Below are 16474 nucleotides of genomic sequence, written 5' to 3'. Positions count from 1 at the left end.
TAGGTGCAGAAGCAATACCAAAGGATGCAAAACGAGAAAAGGCCCCACAATGCAAACATAAAAGTAAATTAACAAGACCCGAGCTAATCGGGTTTGCTTTCATCATTTCTTCCTTGGAAATAAAAATTTCTTTCATAGTCATTTAGCAGTTTGGATTAACTGATTAGTATTTCTTCAAATTAGTAATTAATCGAGCTCTGTAATAGGCAAATACAGCTAAAATTTTTCAACATGTTGAATTTATTATTTTTTTTCAAATGTGGGTTAAAAAAAGTAAAAAAGAAAAAACACACCAACCTTCTCGAAGCTCTGAGGGATGTAAAGGGGTTGATGCAGAACACAATGACATGAGGAGAAGAGAAAAATAGGGGAAACACAGAGAGAGTAAAAAAAGCCACCTCAAGGTGTTTAGCTGCAGCTACATTTCCCTTTTCTTTAACCTTTTTTCCTCCTTTTCCCCCTGTCCCTGCTATCAGTGACACCCGTCTTGAAAAGTAACACTTGCCTGCTCCCTCCCCTCCTCCCCCCTCCCTCCCCCCCTCACTTAAATAAACTTTGAACCAAAACAATCAGATTCACCCCAGTGGCCACACTGTTGCCTGGTAAGAAAAAAAGTAGTGAGGCGCCACTGGAGTCAAATCAAGCGTACCATACTCATAATTCAAAATTTCACAAGCTCCTTATAGCCACAAGGAGAGGCTCCTGTGGTGGCCGTATTTGCTTTTTGCTAGAGAAGGAAACCAAATAAAGAAAAAGAAAAAAACTAATGAGAGATTGAAAATAAAAAAAGACACAGTTTGGGATGAAATTAGCAGCTGCAGTTCAAGACTGTTAAAGTAAATGATTTCAGAAGCCAATCAAAATCATCTTCATTATAGTTTCTGTTTGGCTAGAAGTCTTATTTACCCCAGTACAGTATGCCCCACTTACAGTTTAAAATTGCTTTATCGCTTTATTTTCTTGCCTTTACATTGATCCCCACCACAGCTGCTAATCTCGAGTGCATTTTGCTTTGTGAACAAAACATAGTCAACATCAAGTATCAGAATTGATTGACAAAAGTTAACTGAAAACAGACAAAGGTTGACACCATCAAAGCATAACAAGTGCGTTACATAGTGTGAAAGTACTTAAGTAATTATGACCCTTGTGTTCTCTCTAAAGGCATGCTGATGGAGCCAGTGTTAATGGAGATTGCATGAATTGTTGGAAATGATATCGGGGTATAGCTGTGTGTTTTTGACCGAAGGAACTGCTAAACATCCCAGTGCTGTGTCAACAAAGCGTTCCCATCATTGTTATTTAATGATTCCTGTAGTGCTCTTGACTATATTTTCCAATGAACCTTTCGACTTCTAGCTACGTTATCCATGAACACGGTGGATGGCTACTTGACATTGTCACTGCATTGCCATGGAGATAACATGAGCCTCCAGCATGAATGCTGGCATGGACACACACTAATCTTGATGAACCTTATATATATATATATATATATATATATATATATATAGATATATATATAGATATTATTTTTTTTACCCTCAGCTCCTCACAGTTGAACTTCTCTTCCCTATGCTGCTACTTCACAGGGTATGATAATAGCAATAATAATGAAAAAGCAGCTCCCTGACCCATTTTATAATGTCAGAGTAGTGAATTATTTATTGGGAACAAAGTTATTTGGTACACAGCAGAGGGAACAAACTGAGTAGATACCGAGGCATCTTTATTTAATATGCACAATATAAATAATACATGTCGAAAATGCATCTGCTTCAATTTATTAAAGCTCCCTCAACAGCGATTCATTGTCATTTAGCATTAGTGGTGGAGGGTAGGCTTTTGTCTTCATCGTCTGTTTCCTATGAAACTCTATGTTCTCTGTGACTGATTGTTTTTTATATCATCACTTTGCTGGAACATGCCACCAGAAATTACTACTGACTGTGGAAGACTTTAAAGATGATACACCAAAGCAGAAACGGGGGAATTCTATGTATTTATGCTCCAGAGCAGCATGAAGAAGATGTAGAGGAAGTGTACTATTTATAATCTATGCGACAGATCATTTTTTCAGTGTAATACAGAGCAGCTGACTGTGTGAACAGTCCCTTTCTATTCGTTTTATTCCCCCAGATCTGGAGAAAGTTAAAGGGATTGAGATTTTGATTGGTGTGCAATAATGCCTTGCCACACAATCAAAATCATGACTTACCGTTGTGCTCCTTTACCTGCAAAAAACTAATCAAAAAGAAGTCCTTCCAGACTCTTTTTGGGTCCCAACTTTGACTGAGGGGGAAACACTTGATCGGGCACACAATTACAGGTAAAAGGTGTCTTACAACCGGTAAAGTAAAGACATACGGCTTGTTGTGCTACACATTTCCTTCCGAGTGAGTAGGGGAGGGCATTGAAAGACAAAATGGAGCATAACATCATAACAGAGAAGAACATTAGTTGGTCAATTATAGTTTTACATTTGGAAGTTTCAGTGCATATGAAATTACATTTATGGGCAGGCAATACTATCAATGCTAAAAGATTTATATTACTCGGGTAATACTATTTTGCAAAATACATTTTGTGCAAACACAGCTAGGCCGGAAGCAGTTATCCTTTGTTAAGCTCAACAGTAATGCCACTTAAAGCTGAGCTGCACTGTGAAGACATTTTAGTCAGAATGGGTAGTTGTTTTTTATTTTTAAATTTTTTTTGGCCTGGCTTTGGGGCCGGGTTGCTCCCTACCTCGCACATAAAGGTTAGCAGGGGACGAGTAGCGCACGCCTTCCACATTAGACGCAACGCACTCGTACTTCCCCTGGTCTGTCTCCTCACTGTTCTCGATCTGCAAGGCACCTGGGAAATGACAACATCCAGCAAAGACAAGAAGGGAGGGGATGTGGGACAGGGGAAAAAAGAGAGAAAGAGAAAGAAAGCAGGGAGGAAAAATGATTAGTCAATCTGTCTGTGACAGCACATGAAGGAGTCAGACAATCTTCTTAATGGTGGGTATCTTGAATTTCTCAGGACCATTTCGTCAAGTACTGTTTCTCACTGCAAATGCTTATGCAGATTGGCATGACAGACCGGGTTCCACTCCAGCCTCAGCCATCCGTGGATAAAAAAAGAGGGAGAATTAAATAAAAAAAAATGTGCACTGAATCAGTCACACTAAATTTGTAGCTGTGTTGTGTGTGGAGCTCATGTGAGATGTGACATCGCTTACTAAAAGAAAACTTCGAGACAAAGTAATGATGTAAGTGTGATGTAAAGTAATGGAGAAGGGACATTGGGATGGTCTTGTAAACTGTCTGTGTAGGCTGAGGGGAGGAAGGATGGGTCACGGGGAAATATTTACACAAATAGATGTCCAAATGAAGTCCAGCATGGTGCATAATGCAGTTCAGTTACTCTACAATTGTGTGATAACTACTCATGAGAATAATGACACATTTAATTCAAAGAAAGAAATATGAAGTATGTCCATATGCTTCCATTGTGATTGAGTAATTTTAACTAATTTCTATTCTTTTTTACTTATTTATGTGTTTTAATCACTCTTCACCACTGTATTGAGATTAAATGGATTCGCTATATATTGTGTTAAATCCACGCACATCTCTCCTTGATCTCCATTCTTTTTCTCCCCTCTATATTGTCATTAGAACATTTAGCACCAACGCCTTAGGGCTTATGCGTTTCAAACAGACTCCATTTCTTATCTCTTTCTCAGATTGTATCTCTTGTATGCGCAGAAAAAGCTCAACCAAAATGCTTGGCAGCGATGCCGGAGAAAGGGTGCGGGGGGCGAAGGAGGGAGGTGAAACAACGGGCGTCAGATCATTCCTCGTTAGAGCGCTGTTGACGGCGCTTCCTGATGATATCATTAGGGCTTCTGGCTGGCTCAGCAGACAGATTGCAGCCCAGGCCCCTCTGACAAACACAGCACCATTGCTCGTTAACGTTTAGCCAGGAAGCATCAATATGCCAGCAGCTGCCCCGGATGCTTTGTAATATACCATAACCTACTCCATCACATCAGCAAGTAGAGTGAACACAATGTTGTACAAGGCTACTATTCTGGAACATTGGTCTAATAACATGTTTCAGCTGTGCCACAAATGAGACCATCGATCCTGCTTAATTATAAAGATTAGTCACGCTCCCACCTTGTCCGTGGCTCTAAGAGTATTTTACACCTCGGGGTCAGTACAAATATATCTACCCTTAAAAAAACAAAAAAAAAGAAAAAAGAAAACTGGAGCTACAACAATCTATACTGCTCTATTTCTTTCTACCTTCTCTTCATTTCCCTCTACAGCTCAGATCATCCTCATCCCTCAGAGGGAACTGTTCCTGGCACACGGCTCCTGAACCAAATGAAAACGTCTACCTGCAGAGTGCAGGTGGTACAGCTTTCACTGTGGGTTTATTCAAGCATCTGATTTGGATCTGTTTGATGTGCGCTTGGAACAGCAAATGCCAGCCCGGTGGCAGGTGGGTTGGAATGTGCTCAGAAGCCGAGCGCCTCAACACTAGAGAGACCACAAAGTAAGGACTGTGTGAAGTTCAGCTCCAGGTGGACTGTTCCAGAAAGCCCTGCCAGCGGCTCATCAGCTTTGCTCCCCGTGCTGAATTCTAAAATCTTAGGAAGCCCCCTTTCTGTTGGCTGTTACCAAACACTTCAATCACAAGCCATGCTCCATATCATATATACATTCCCTGCATATTTGCCAGCTATTCATGATCTGCTGGCCCAACCACTTTGAACAAATACAAAAATTATATTCAACAAAAGTTATCTGGCGTTCAACAAAACTCATCCACTAATATGCTGATAGGTGACACATATAGAACCAAACGAGTGCCAATTAATAACAGAACCTGCTGCTGTGAATTGTACCTCACAAAAAGGAGAAAGAGCAAGAAGGAGAGAAAAATAGAGGAGTCTTTGAGGAAACTCATCTGTTCCTCGCCATCTTTGGTGGAAGCTCCTCGCCAGGTGGTATTATCTGTTGTTTCCAAGCCTAGACAGGACAGGCTTCATTACATATTCTAGCTATTGTTTCAAAGCAGAGCGGTGAAGAACACATATAGAGTCCTTCTACTTGCAGAACATAGAGAGAGAGGAAAAGTTAGGTAGATGCAAAATAAAAAGCACACAGGAGAAGCAAGAGGGAGGTAAAGAGGCAAAAAATGTTCAGGAACAATGAAAGAGAAGGAGGAATGGAAATATATTATTACTCATAAGTTTACTTTGCCTGACAATTTGAGAAAGAAAATCAGAAAATTTACCTCTGTGAAAATCTCAGCAAGATACGTTATACTTTAATTTCAATTTTGTCACGTTCTGTTCTAGTAGCAGCTTTGTTTTTGGTAAACTACAAAGTAAATTTTAATTATTCTACCCTATTAAAGTAGTTAATGATATCTGTAAGGATTCAAAAAAAAATATCTTTCTTTTGTGGTGACCAGTGATGAAGCAGTCAGTTTAAAGCCTGATAGTTAACATTTAAAGACAACAGATTCAAACACATCCTCTTTGATGTCCTATCTCTGGCAGCAGCATGCATGTGCAGACACAAAACAAACTCCACCCATGTGTTTTTTCCCAACCATTTTCTTTTGACTCTTAAAAAAAAGAGACTCCACTGTCTGTGTTTTGCATAACTGTGATACGTCTCCTCTGAAGGCCTGTGGCTCATCAGAAAGCAAGTGGCCAGTGGCATTTTTTTTTCTTCTATCAGGAAAAGACAAAACACAAGAAATGGAATAAATAAATTTGCACACACAATAAAGAAAGCATGCACCCAGTCTGTTCACACAATGGGTGTTTACTGATAAGGACGTACCCAGTGACAAACAGCAATTTATAGTATCGCTCTCAAAGTGGCCATACTGTACTTATGAAGTGAGGCCTATATGGGACCAAACAGCATGTGTTCCTTGTCTCCAGCTATTAAGTCTTATCACAAACAACAAATGCAATAACTACCGCAGACCAGGGTATTTTTCTTGATTTCATTAACAAGCATGAAAAGCAGTTCATTACAGCTGAAAAATTTGTACGCCGAGAAATAGCGCTTTTACTTTATATGATATCAGCACAGTTTGACTGTTCTGATTGTTAGAAGACAGAAAACCAACAAAAACTTTACTCCACATGCAAAAAAATGACTGTGCAGGTTCAGCAGTGCCAATAACTGCAGAAAAGATTGGTTGTATTCTTAACAAGTAATTGTCATATGATTTCATTATTTTTACATGTAAAAATTACAAGTGCATTTATTTTCCATTACAATATAAGTATTTGGCTGCTGCTATAATCCAGCGTGACGGGTGAGTTTTGAGGGAGTTTACTTGCTACATTATCTTACTGAAGGACATTTAAAAAGGGACACATGAATGTTGAAGGACACTCTGTGAGCTGTTGTGGGAATTGATCTGAGAATATCCTGGAACAGGACGGACTCTCAATCCACTTACCAGCCACACTGACCATCAGTAAACTGCAGGAAGACTGCCCCTGCTGAGTCATAATTCATGTTTTACTAGGTCAGATGAGAAAAGATTGGGACATCTTCATTCTCTTCTGCTGCTCCATGATGTATGCTGCATCATTAGGATCCAGAAAAAGAAACTAAAAAAACAATTCAGGCTTTAAAGCTCCTCATAATAATGACACCACTTCCAGTTAGTCTCCATCTCTGTTACAATAACCACCAACAATCACAGCCCACAACCTCCACTGCTTCCTTCTCTCGGCTGCCTTGCAGTGTGTTTTCTGCCTTCATCCATTCGATAAAGAAGGCTGTAACGGGTAGCCGGTCTGGAGCATTTGTCCCAGCCATGACAGCTGCCCTGGTTAACAGCGCTACATGCCACAGTCTGATCTGATGAGGAGCGTGGAGGTGCCAAGGTGTGATAATAAAGGAGGCAGCCTGGGCAGAGTTCAATAAATATATGTTGACAATGGGACAGACATTCCTGCACAGGAGCCGGTAAAAGCAGATATTTTGCACACATTCTCTTCAGAATATTCAAATTTTAACATTTCAATAACGGAAAATTGCAAGGGTCTACATTTGTCTTGAAGACAAGGCTACTTGTGCATCTATTCACTGGCAAGGGACAGTGAAATGTTTCACAGCAAATGTTCTTGCAGGTTTCAATGTCTTCTCCATGGCTGCAGACTAGCAGGAAACATCACAACAGACGACATGGGAATAGCAAGAGAGGGTGGCAAAAAGTGTATGGATTGGGGAAATCACAAAGTGAGATGTGGAAAAAAAGAGAAAGTGGTGGAAAGAGAGAGTTTCATTTATGAAAGGTGCACTGTACAAGAGACACAGAGCAAAAGAATGAAACAATCAGTGAGGAGGGAGCAAGAGTTGACAAGACAGACAAGTGCAGAAAAAAAGAAGGACAGATGAGGGGATAAAAGAAAAGCGAGGAGGGGCCCGCATGGATGATTAATTTCAGAAAGTGCTTGAAGCTGCGGTCGGCCCACCCCAGTCGCTGCTTGGTAGCAGCTTTGCCATGTGTACCCCCCCTCAGTCCCATTTGTGTAATTCAATTAGTGTGCTCCAGCGGGCCTTGATTGATTTGTTTAGGCGATCAACAAAATGGCTAGCCAAGTCTCACTCTTTCCTTCCCTCCCTCTTGCTCCTTCTGTGTCCCGCTCAGGCCTGCCGGTGGCACACTGCTCTTTTCATCATTTTATCTCTCTTTTTCAGTTCATGGCCCTCATTAGTCCCTCATTTCTCATCTCTTTTCCTGTCCTTTTCCCTCATCCAAACACTACTCACTAAAGTTGTATTATAGGGCAATTAAAGCTCTATATTATCTCCTTACTGAGTAGATACACACAAATAGCAACCTTTCTAGTGCATCAATCAAGCTTGCTGAAGTACAAAGAAGAATGCAGGATGTAACACTTATATATTATTAATGTTTCAGTGCTCTTACTGTGTTGATTGAGAAGAAACTACACGTAATAAACACATAGTTGCATGTTTATAGATGCATTCTGTTATTGAGAAATGTTGTCGGGTCACGCCTGAAACTTGCTTGTGCAAATCACATATGAATATCTGAAGTCAGTATGATCCCACCTCACACTAGGTGAATTTTCAGGTTTTTTAGCTGCTGCCTCAAGAAAAATTGCATAATTCTCGCAGAACTGCACTGCATTACTGCACACCATTTGCAACTATAAATGGCAACAGCATTCTGGAAGTTACAAATTTCAGCTGTCAACTTGCAGTTTTAATAACTGCACAAATAAAGACAGGCAGTATCACTTCACGGCAGCCAAGTCTGGACTTGCCATTCTCTCTCCGTCTCTCTCCTTCATCTGCATCCTGGCTGTCACTCAGGCATGCTCTGCCACCACCCCAAGGTCATTATACTGTGATCGCACCAGCATGGGGCTCCACGTGTGATGCCATTGTTGTCAGAGCCCATCTGGTGCCTTGTAACGCTCCCATGAAATCAGTAATGAAGCAGGTAGGGAGTCGAGCTACCTTTATACCTGCCTCGTACCTCGAGGCCTGCACCTGTATTGGCTTTGTATGGAAGTTTTGTGTTTTTTTTTAACATTTTGGGCATCATTTCTTACATGGAATGACGTAAAATGACTCAGCAGTAGAGCATTGTCTTATCTGAAGCTTTAAACAATCAACATTAAGCAAATGAAAGTAAGCACTAGTATGCACTTATGCAGCTATGCAAAAAGAAATGAATCAATTCATTTTATTTTCTTGAATTCTGACACCCCGATCTCTTACATTTGCATCTGTATCCACCTCCCGCACAATTGGTTTATTCCTTATATTCTCCACACTCTGCTAATGACAAGTCAGTGTCAGTGGGGTAACGTGGTGGTGAGAAGTCGTCTTTTTCAGGGCACTTATCTCATTACGCAAATGCAGAGATCATAAGTCATGGTTGCTTTTGTTCACCACAATATGATTTATGAGCTCTTCTTAATCAAACAAAGTAGATGTGGGGAGGGCTGGGTTTGGCTACGCTGGCAAAGAATGAGGGATTTAAAAGAGTGAGGGGTTTAATTCGAAAAACTCATGACATTTACGAATGTGTTTGATTACATGCTATAGCTTAGAGATTTGTGTCATCTATTCCTTGTGTGAAATGGTTGCAAACTCAGGACTTTAACCTGCATTGTCGAAACAATTCACCTCCTCTGCTGCACCAAAGTGTAATCGTAAAACCAAAAGCATTTATTCCATCCCCTTCAATACATGGACAGTCACTGCACAGCGAGATATTCACTTACCTGCTCCGCCTGTGAAACAAAAGCACTTCACAAAAAACACACTGAATCACACCAAATCAACTGAGGGTGAGTGTTTCAGCAATAAAGCCTGATGGATAATTACGGGTGAAAGTTAAACTGTCTGGGGAAATGAAAAAAAAATGAACAATAAACAAAGCTTTTTGTATAATTCACAGGAGACAGACACACTGCTTTACATTTGTGTCATTTCACTCCTACCTTGATATCCTTCTGTTCATCCTCTGACATTATAAAAGGTGTTTTTTTTTTTAACATATGCAAGACTGCATATGTTGCCAATTTTGAAAAGGCAGCCATTGCGCCAGGCAGCTTCCTGGCTTATAAGCCGCTGTGCTGCAGAATGGCTGGGAAGGGAATTAAATCAAATGAAATTTATGCCAGCGCCTCTCCTGACATACCGCGAGTATCTCCAGCGATGAGGGAGGTGCATTAACATACGTGATGTGGCTAGTGCCCTGGTGGCGAACAGAAAGATGAGGAGGATATCGAAGTAGGAAAGGAGGAGGAAGAAAGGGGGTTGCTAAAACTGAGTTGAACCTTTCACAGTTTTCAATAGCTTGGTCTTATCAACATTTAAAGCCACCGTCTCCCACCGGCTAACTCCAGCCACCCTCCAGCCCCATGTCCATGCCCAAAAAATTTAAATGTCAGATGCACAAAACACCTCGCAACAGTCCTCACGATCCCTCCCTCTGCTTTTAACCTTCCCAGCCCCGTATCATAACCAGCTGGCAGCACAATTTGAATTCCTCAGTAGTTTCCTGACGCCGGCCATGTGGAGAAGATAGTAAGAAAAGCACAAACACAGACACACACAGAGGTGGAAGAACAGTACAACAATGACGAGATGGGGTGTGAGTGTGAAACACTTACGACCAAACTGTGTACAGAGCACACAGACCACAAACACAGATGAGATATTAATATTAGTAAAAAGAGAAAGCCTTTGTTGTTTTATATTAACAGGAAAGCTCGTTTTCTCATATTTAATCACTTTGGTAGAATTAGGAGTGGTTATGTCTGGTTATGCGTCAGTTAAAGTCTTTTTTTTCCCGTTTTCATTGTGATGGTCTTACCTCGAATCGGGGTACCCTCTGGAGGAGACACAAAAACGAAGACACAACATCAGTTTAGTTCAAGGTTAATGTTAGTAATAGTTAGAGGAAGTATTTTGGGACGGAAGGTTCACTGAAATTAGGTGATCAATCCATTAGGTAATCTCTTACAGAGATGGGGAATTTTTTAATAGAAAAAAAAACAATACCTCTCATTGCTGGTGTCACAAAAGAATGGGGAGGTTTATTTGACTGGCATACTCCATTAGCTTATCGTTGTATTTTTCCTCTCTTCTTGACTGGGATATATTATGAGAGGAAACACAATGCTTCATCGACAGAGCCGAAGAAGCTTGAGTTTTTGGTGTGCATTTTTATCATAACTGCAATTCAAGGCAGAGAACGACAGGTTTGGTTTTTCAAACTGACAGAGAAAGCTCCAGTAGCGCAAGACTCTTCCACGCCAATTGACCTTGAATAAGAGGTCAGTAAAACAGTTAAAGGTGCCTCTATTCTATACAGGGGATCCACATTAGTATTGAATAAACTTGTCGAGGGAGGGCTGGAATCTCCACTGAACTAGAATTTCAGGCTGCACCTTCAGGCAACTGCAAGTCAAATCAAACAGATTGAAGTTCTTATGTATCCTACAAGTCATAAACCTATTTAACTGTGACAGATAGAGTCTTTACCTCAAGCTTTACCCCTTCTCAGCAGCCAATCAATTTCCTGGCTCTTTCCATTGTTTCATTTTACTGAGAGTTGTATGTTTCCCCATTTGTTGTTTATTATGGGTCTGTATTGTCTTACATGTCTGACTGCAAGCCAAATGTGCCATTTGGGACAATAAAATATTGAGCTCATCCAGTCACTAGTTGGTGGGCTTTTTAAATGTAGTCTGTTGAAATGTAAAATGTATCTCTTGTAGGCAGAGCTTTGGGTGTGGGCAGGGGAGCCAGCTTAACTTCAACCCCTTCAAATTCAAATTAAACTGTTGTTCCGCTCTTGGCTGTTTTTCCTAATTCCTTTCTCTTCTCTCGCTTGCAGGGCAACAATGTGCCCTTGGCCATCCCCTGAGAGCGCCAGCAGGGTGGCATTCACTCCAGAGAGGTGCCCTACTTGACACAGGCCTGGAGGCACAGAGCTGAGAGTCAAGGGTACGCACTGTCCATTAAGTCTAACGCCACAGCTCCAGCCCCTGTATGTGCACGCAATCATGCAACATATACTAGTTCAACTAGCTCAACCAACAAGATGCCCCTTTCTACAAATGAAGTATAATCAAAAGAATCTGGAATAATATGTGTACGATAACCATTCATACACCATTCCCCACATATAAACTACTTATAAATTCTGCAGTGAGGTTATGTGCATACTTCACACCAAGAATATATAGTTTTCCAGAGGCAGTTGCGAGTGAACAGATATGAAGATTAAGTATAAGACGGCAGACATTATCTTACACTAAAGTATTATTTCCTCTGCAAAATTTCAATTTAAAGCTAATTTATGAGCTTCATTTTAAATCACCATTTAGGAATAATGAACTTTTTTATTCTTTGACATATATTCCAGCCATTTATTCCCTGTCAGGGATCTTTTATGTTACCCTCAGCTGCGAAGTAGCCTAATTTGTAAAATTAGTTGCTGATTGAGATATCACAGCGAGGTGGGTTTACTCAGATGCGTGTGATAAATCAGTGATACGAGCAATTATAAACCGCTACACCCATGTGTAACAGTCCGGAGTTTAAATACCCGTCCCGCTGCTGGAGAACCCTGCCGATGTGATGCACTGAGTTAAATCGAACTTCTTTTTTGCCATTGTTACTGACAGGTCTAATGAGTAGTGGAACAGGCACGAGTCTCAACCGTCAACGGATGTTTAAGGGCACTTATATCTACTCATGGGAGTGGAAATGAGGTTCATGCATGAGCGCCCAATTCCACAGTGACAGAGACTTATAAAACAGAACCGGCACGGCTTCATGGATTTGACGAAAAGAATGAGTATGAGTATTTCTGTCCATGTGTGCACAGTTTTAATCATGAATCTGCACGTCTTTATGCATTTGGCCTCTGGTGTTTAAGATGTAAAGTAGTGCCAGCAATTTCCATATTCTGTACAGTACAATATAAGAAGTGAGGGTGGCTAGGTTGTAGAGATGACATTTTGAGTACCTTCTGGTCAGATTGTTATTGCATTTCTGGATACAGAGTCATTCTTTGTGATACCAGCAATTAGGATTCAGTCACTGAGTTTGGAGTTTTTCCTGGTTTGCAAAAGACCTTCATCTGTACTACATTCCTTTATTAGAAAATGTCACACTAAACTGTGGCTTCGTATGAATTTAGAAACATGTCAAGAAATCTGTTTATTTATCAAATGTGTGCATTTGTTGGCAACAATTGTACTGCAAAAGCAAAACTATTTAGTTAATCCAAGAACGATCCACATGGTGTAATTAAGGTGGAACATCAAAGTGTGGACCATCTGTACAAAACATTTCAGACAGATAGTTAAAAACATAATTTGTTCTTCACTATTTCTTACTTTGAAGATTTCTGGAAACCCAACCTTAAAGAATATAGTTATTTAGTACTAATAAATGGTGTAGCGTTCCAACAGCAACAGCTTACAGTCATTGCAAACTCAGGCAAAACCAAAGTGACATTTTATTAATTCCTGTAATGATTCTGTAGACCACATAATCATAGGTAATCACAAGACAAAGGACAACAGGGCTGTGGGAAGGTTACATTGTTACAGAGTTAGAGTTTGATTAGAGGCTGCATGAAGCTGGTTTATTTTGCTTTAGCTGAGATGAATTTTAGTTGGGAGTTAAGAGGTTACTAGTTAAAGGTTAGAGGTTAAGGTCAGAGTTAGGTTAAGGTTAGGTTAAAGTTAAGGTTAATAAAGCAGGTTTGTTAGGGGGGAGGGTTATCACATAGATATTATAAAGAACTGAGTGATAAATGAGAGACTGAAAATGAGAAGAGCGTTATAAGGAAGATTGGGGATAACAGAGGTAGTTGAGTTCAAAAGTTCCACAGAAAAAATAAATAAAAGGAGAAAAAATGCCCATTGAAACTTCTAATCTTTTTATAATCAATTTTCAATAGTGAAACAGTACAAGAAGGAAAAATAAAACTTCACTGAGGAAGACAAGGCAGAATGGGGCTGCAGTGTCCAGCCAGTTTTCAATTACAATGGCAAATCCACCTGTATTACAGGGATGCAACCCAATGGCCATAAGCTCCCCTCTAAGCTTTGGTCAGCCAGGGGTTGATCAGATTAGGGTGACAATGACCTAAATATATCTCAACATGCTGCTCTCCACCTCACATTATCAAATGTGGCATTATTTTTTTTCCACAGAGCAGTCCAGCTGTTTTGTTAAACAAGCTTCTGAATATATTAAAAAACATTATTGAAGGCTATAGTCTGGCCAAAGGCAATCTGGCCAGAGATGTTGTCCATCTGCGTGTGAGGCGAATGGGGTTGCGTGACTGGCTGAGTGTCAAAGACTGACCACCCTCCAGAGGGCGTCTGGCTGACCTTCTCATCACCACAGACACCTGTCTGGGATCTTTGTGGTGTCGCAGCAGGTTTCACAGAAAACATGGCTGTTGCTAACACGTCTGTACAGATCCTGCCTGCTCCTTCCAGAGCAGCTCGGATTCCGCCAAATGCGAGTGTTTTTCTGCAGATTAAGTAGAACTGAAATCCAAGTGATTCACACATCTGCATAAATCAGTGTGTATACAGGAGCCATTTAATGTCAGGTCATGACTTTATGCCTATATATTAAAGAAGACCTTATTCTTTATGAATATTCTTCCCTATCACCTCACTGTCACTGTGGTCTCTAGCTAATCTGTTCGGGCTGACAAGGCCAACAAGGGCCTGGGGTCTGCAGCCATGGGAACTTGGAGAGAAATGTCAGGCTCCCTACACACCTCCAGAGGAGCTCCCCAGGGATTCCGATGCAAATATCACTGCCCTGCCAGCACAGCATGGTCTGGAACATAAGGAACCATTCTGCCAGCTAAGCAGCTATCTAGTAAACAATGGTAAATGTATTCAAAACTGGTATTGTGATGCTATTTCTTTGGCCTAAGTGTGAATAATTTAGATCAGCATTCACATTTCAGCATCACAGTGAAGGTCATATGAGAAAGACGGGCGATTCATATTTAAACTCATATTTGTCAGCCCACTTCCCATGTTTCTCTTTTTGCTTCCCACCATTTATGGCATAGGACCCATCAGTCTCAGAGTTACCCCCTGAGGCTTGAGAGTAAAAAAGGTAGACTGTCAACAGCAACTGGAGCAATAGCAGAATCTGAAAAAAAAAACATTTCTAAGGCTGTCATGGGAACTTTCATCTGTTTTCTGTTTTGTGGTTTTCTTAAGTGGATTTCTTGAAAAAAAATAAATCCTGAACAGGCCTTAAATTATAAAAATTGGAGACCCAAGATGGCTACTAGAAGTGCTGAGGAGATGAGAAGATGGCAGCCTACAGGGGACTCAAGCATCCAGACCTTTTTCTCATCAGCATAAATCCTGCCTTGCTGTGGAGCTTTCCAGCAAAAGGTCTAAAAAAGGCAAGCCCCCAAAGCTAACATTACCTTGTGAGAGCCATGGTTTTGCAACAAGGGAAAGTAATTTCCTTCTTTGCCCTCCTACATACACATATAGTTTGAAATGTAAGTAAAATATCCAGTGCAAAGTGCCTGGGTATAGTTTAGCAAGCCGTTCAAAAAGTCAGAAGGAGTACAAAATGTGGCAACATGTAACTATCAGTTGAGCCCTCGTCCTCCAGAATGGGCAATAAAGTCTTTGCGAGACATTTGTAAGTAGTGGGGGTGTGAGCCAATCTGGCAAGAGAAGAAAATGCTCTCCTGAGAAAATATTTGGCCAAGACCAGAGGGTTGACCCAGCCCTAGTGTGGAATTGGAAGGTTCAGCCGTACAGCAATCCTGCAGTGGCCTTCACCTGGAAAGAGCTCAAAATTCTCTCAGCTCCTATCAGTGTTCGCTACATTTTCCAGGGGTATTTTTGGACAGCAAAGCTGTTATTGTGAAAACTGAGGTTCAGCCGTTTACATCTGAGTGTAAAAAAATAACAGCCAGCCAGTGTACCGCTGGAGAAAAGTGTTATATATCTCACCAAGAAGCCTAAAAATACTGTAGGCTATGACTGCACAGGGATAATTGTCTTGGATTCAAACAGTCCAATTATTCCCTCAAAGCTGGCTGTCTTGTTACAAAGCAGCAGGAAAAAACAAAACAGGCATGATGAAGGCAGCAGTACAGACAGAGTAAAATCTGGGAAATATAGTTTTGGGAAAAGTAAATACGGCAACAGTTACTTTCAAGGTAACCTTGAAACTGCACTACTAAATCTGCTAAACACTGCAGAAAAGTTACTTAATATGCATATTAGCAAAAACATGAAGCAGGATGTCGCCTCAAAAGACTTGCTCAACAAGCAATCCCCACTTGAATAAATACTGTGCTACTAAAAGTGGATCATAATGCCTCCACATCTCAAGCTGTGTTTCTGTGGAAAGTTCCAGTGTTGTGGGTGAAAGAAGATAAAGTTGATGTTAGAAGGAGTGTGGGCAGAACAAAAGCAAAAAGTTAAGGATATATACTGTAAAAACAGAACATACGGAACAAGTGGGAAAAAGAGAAGGGTTAAGGGGAGAGCAGGGAATTCATGCATTTGGACAGAAGTTTAAATATGCCATCTGCTTCAAGGAGAGTGGGTTGGCTTGCTGAGCTTTGCAAGACACTTACCAAAGGTTTCTGAAAATGACAAAGCAAGAAGAAGTAAACAGAAAAAAGGAGGAAGAACAACATAGTTCATTTTTAATTGAGGTTAAATTGAAGGAATTAAAGGAGCTACAGTTTAGTTGTGTGTTGTGTCCCACCTCAGCGTTTTAGCAGCTTTTATAACAATGAGATATCATGCAAGGAGCAATTCACTTTTCAATCACTAATGTAACTTCTTCGTTAATGTAAATTCTACTTACAATTTAAAATTTTAATTAGAGGAATTTTGCTTCTGTGAAGATCGTAGCCGTGG

The 16474-nt window shown here is 40.6% G+C and overlaps 1 protein-coding gene across 13 annotated transcripts in view; it reads right to left on the bottom strand.

Annotated features, from left to right (window-relative positions):
- Nucleotides 1–16474, bottom strand: part of ptprsa (protein tyrosine phosphatase receptor type Sa) — a 233913-nt gene that overhangs the window by 71417 nt on the left and 146022 nt on the right. For 7 of the 13 annotated variants that reach the window (XM_055018735.1, XM_055018732.1, XM_055018752.1 and 4 more), the window contains 2 exons: nt 2749–2859; nt 298–309 (listed from right to left, as the gene is read on the bottom strand). In XM_055018735.1, coding sequence (XP_054874710.1) covers nt 298–309; nt 2749–2859 — 123 coding nt within the window. The remainder of the gene's footprint in view (nt 1–297; nt 310–2748; nt 2860–16474) is intronic. The other 6 variants (XM_055018737.1, XM_055018768.1, XM_055018742.1 and 3 more) reach the window with 1 other exon arrangement.

Source organism: Amphiprion ocellaris, chromosome 2, assembly GCF_022539595.1.
Source record: "Amphiprion ocellaris isolate individual 3 ecotype Okinawa chromosome 2, ASM2253959v1, whole genome shotgun sequence".
Taxonomy (NCBI): Eukaryota; Metazoa; Chordata; class Actinopteri; family Pomacentridae; genus Amphiprion; species Amphiprion ocellaris.
This window is presented reverse-complemented; position numbering and strand designations above follow the sequence as displayed.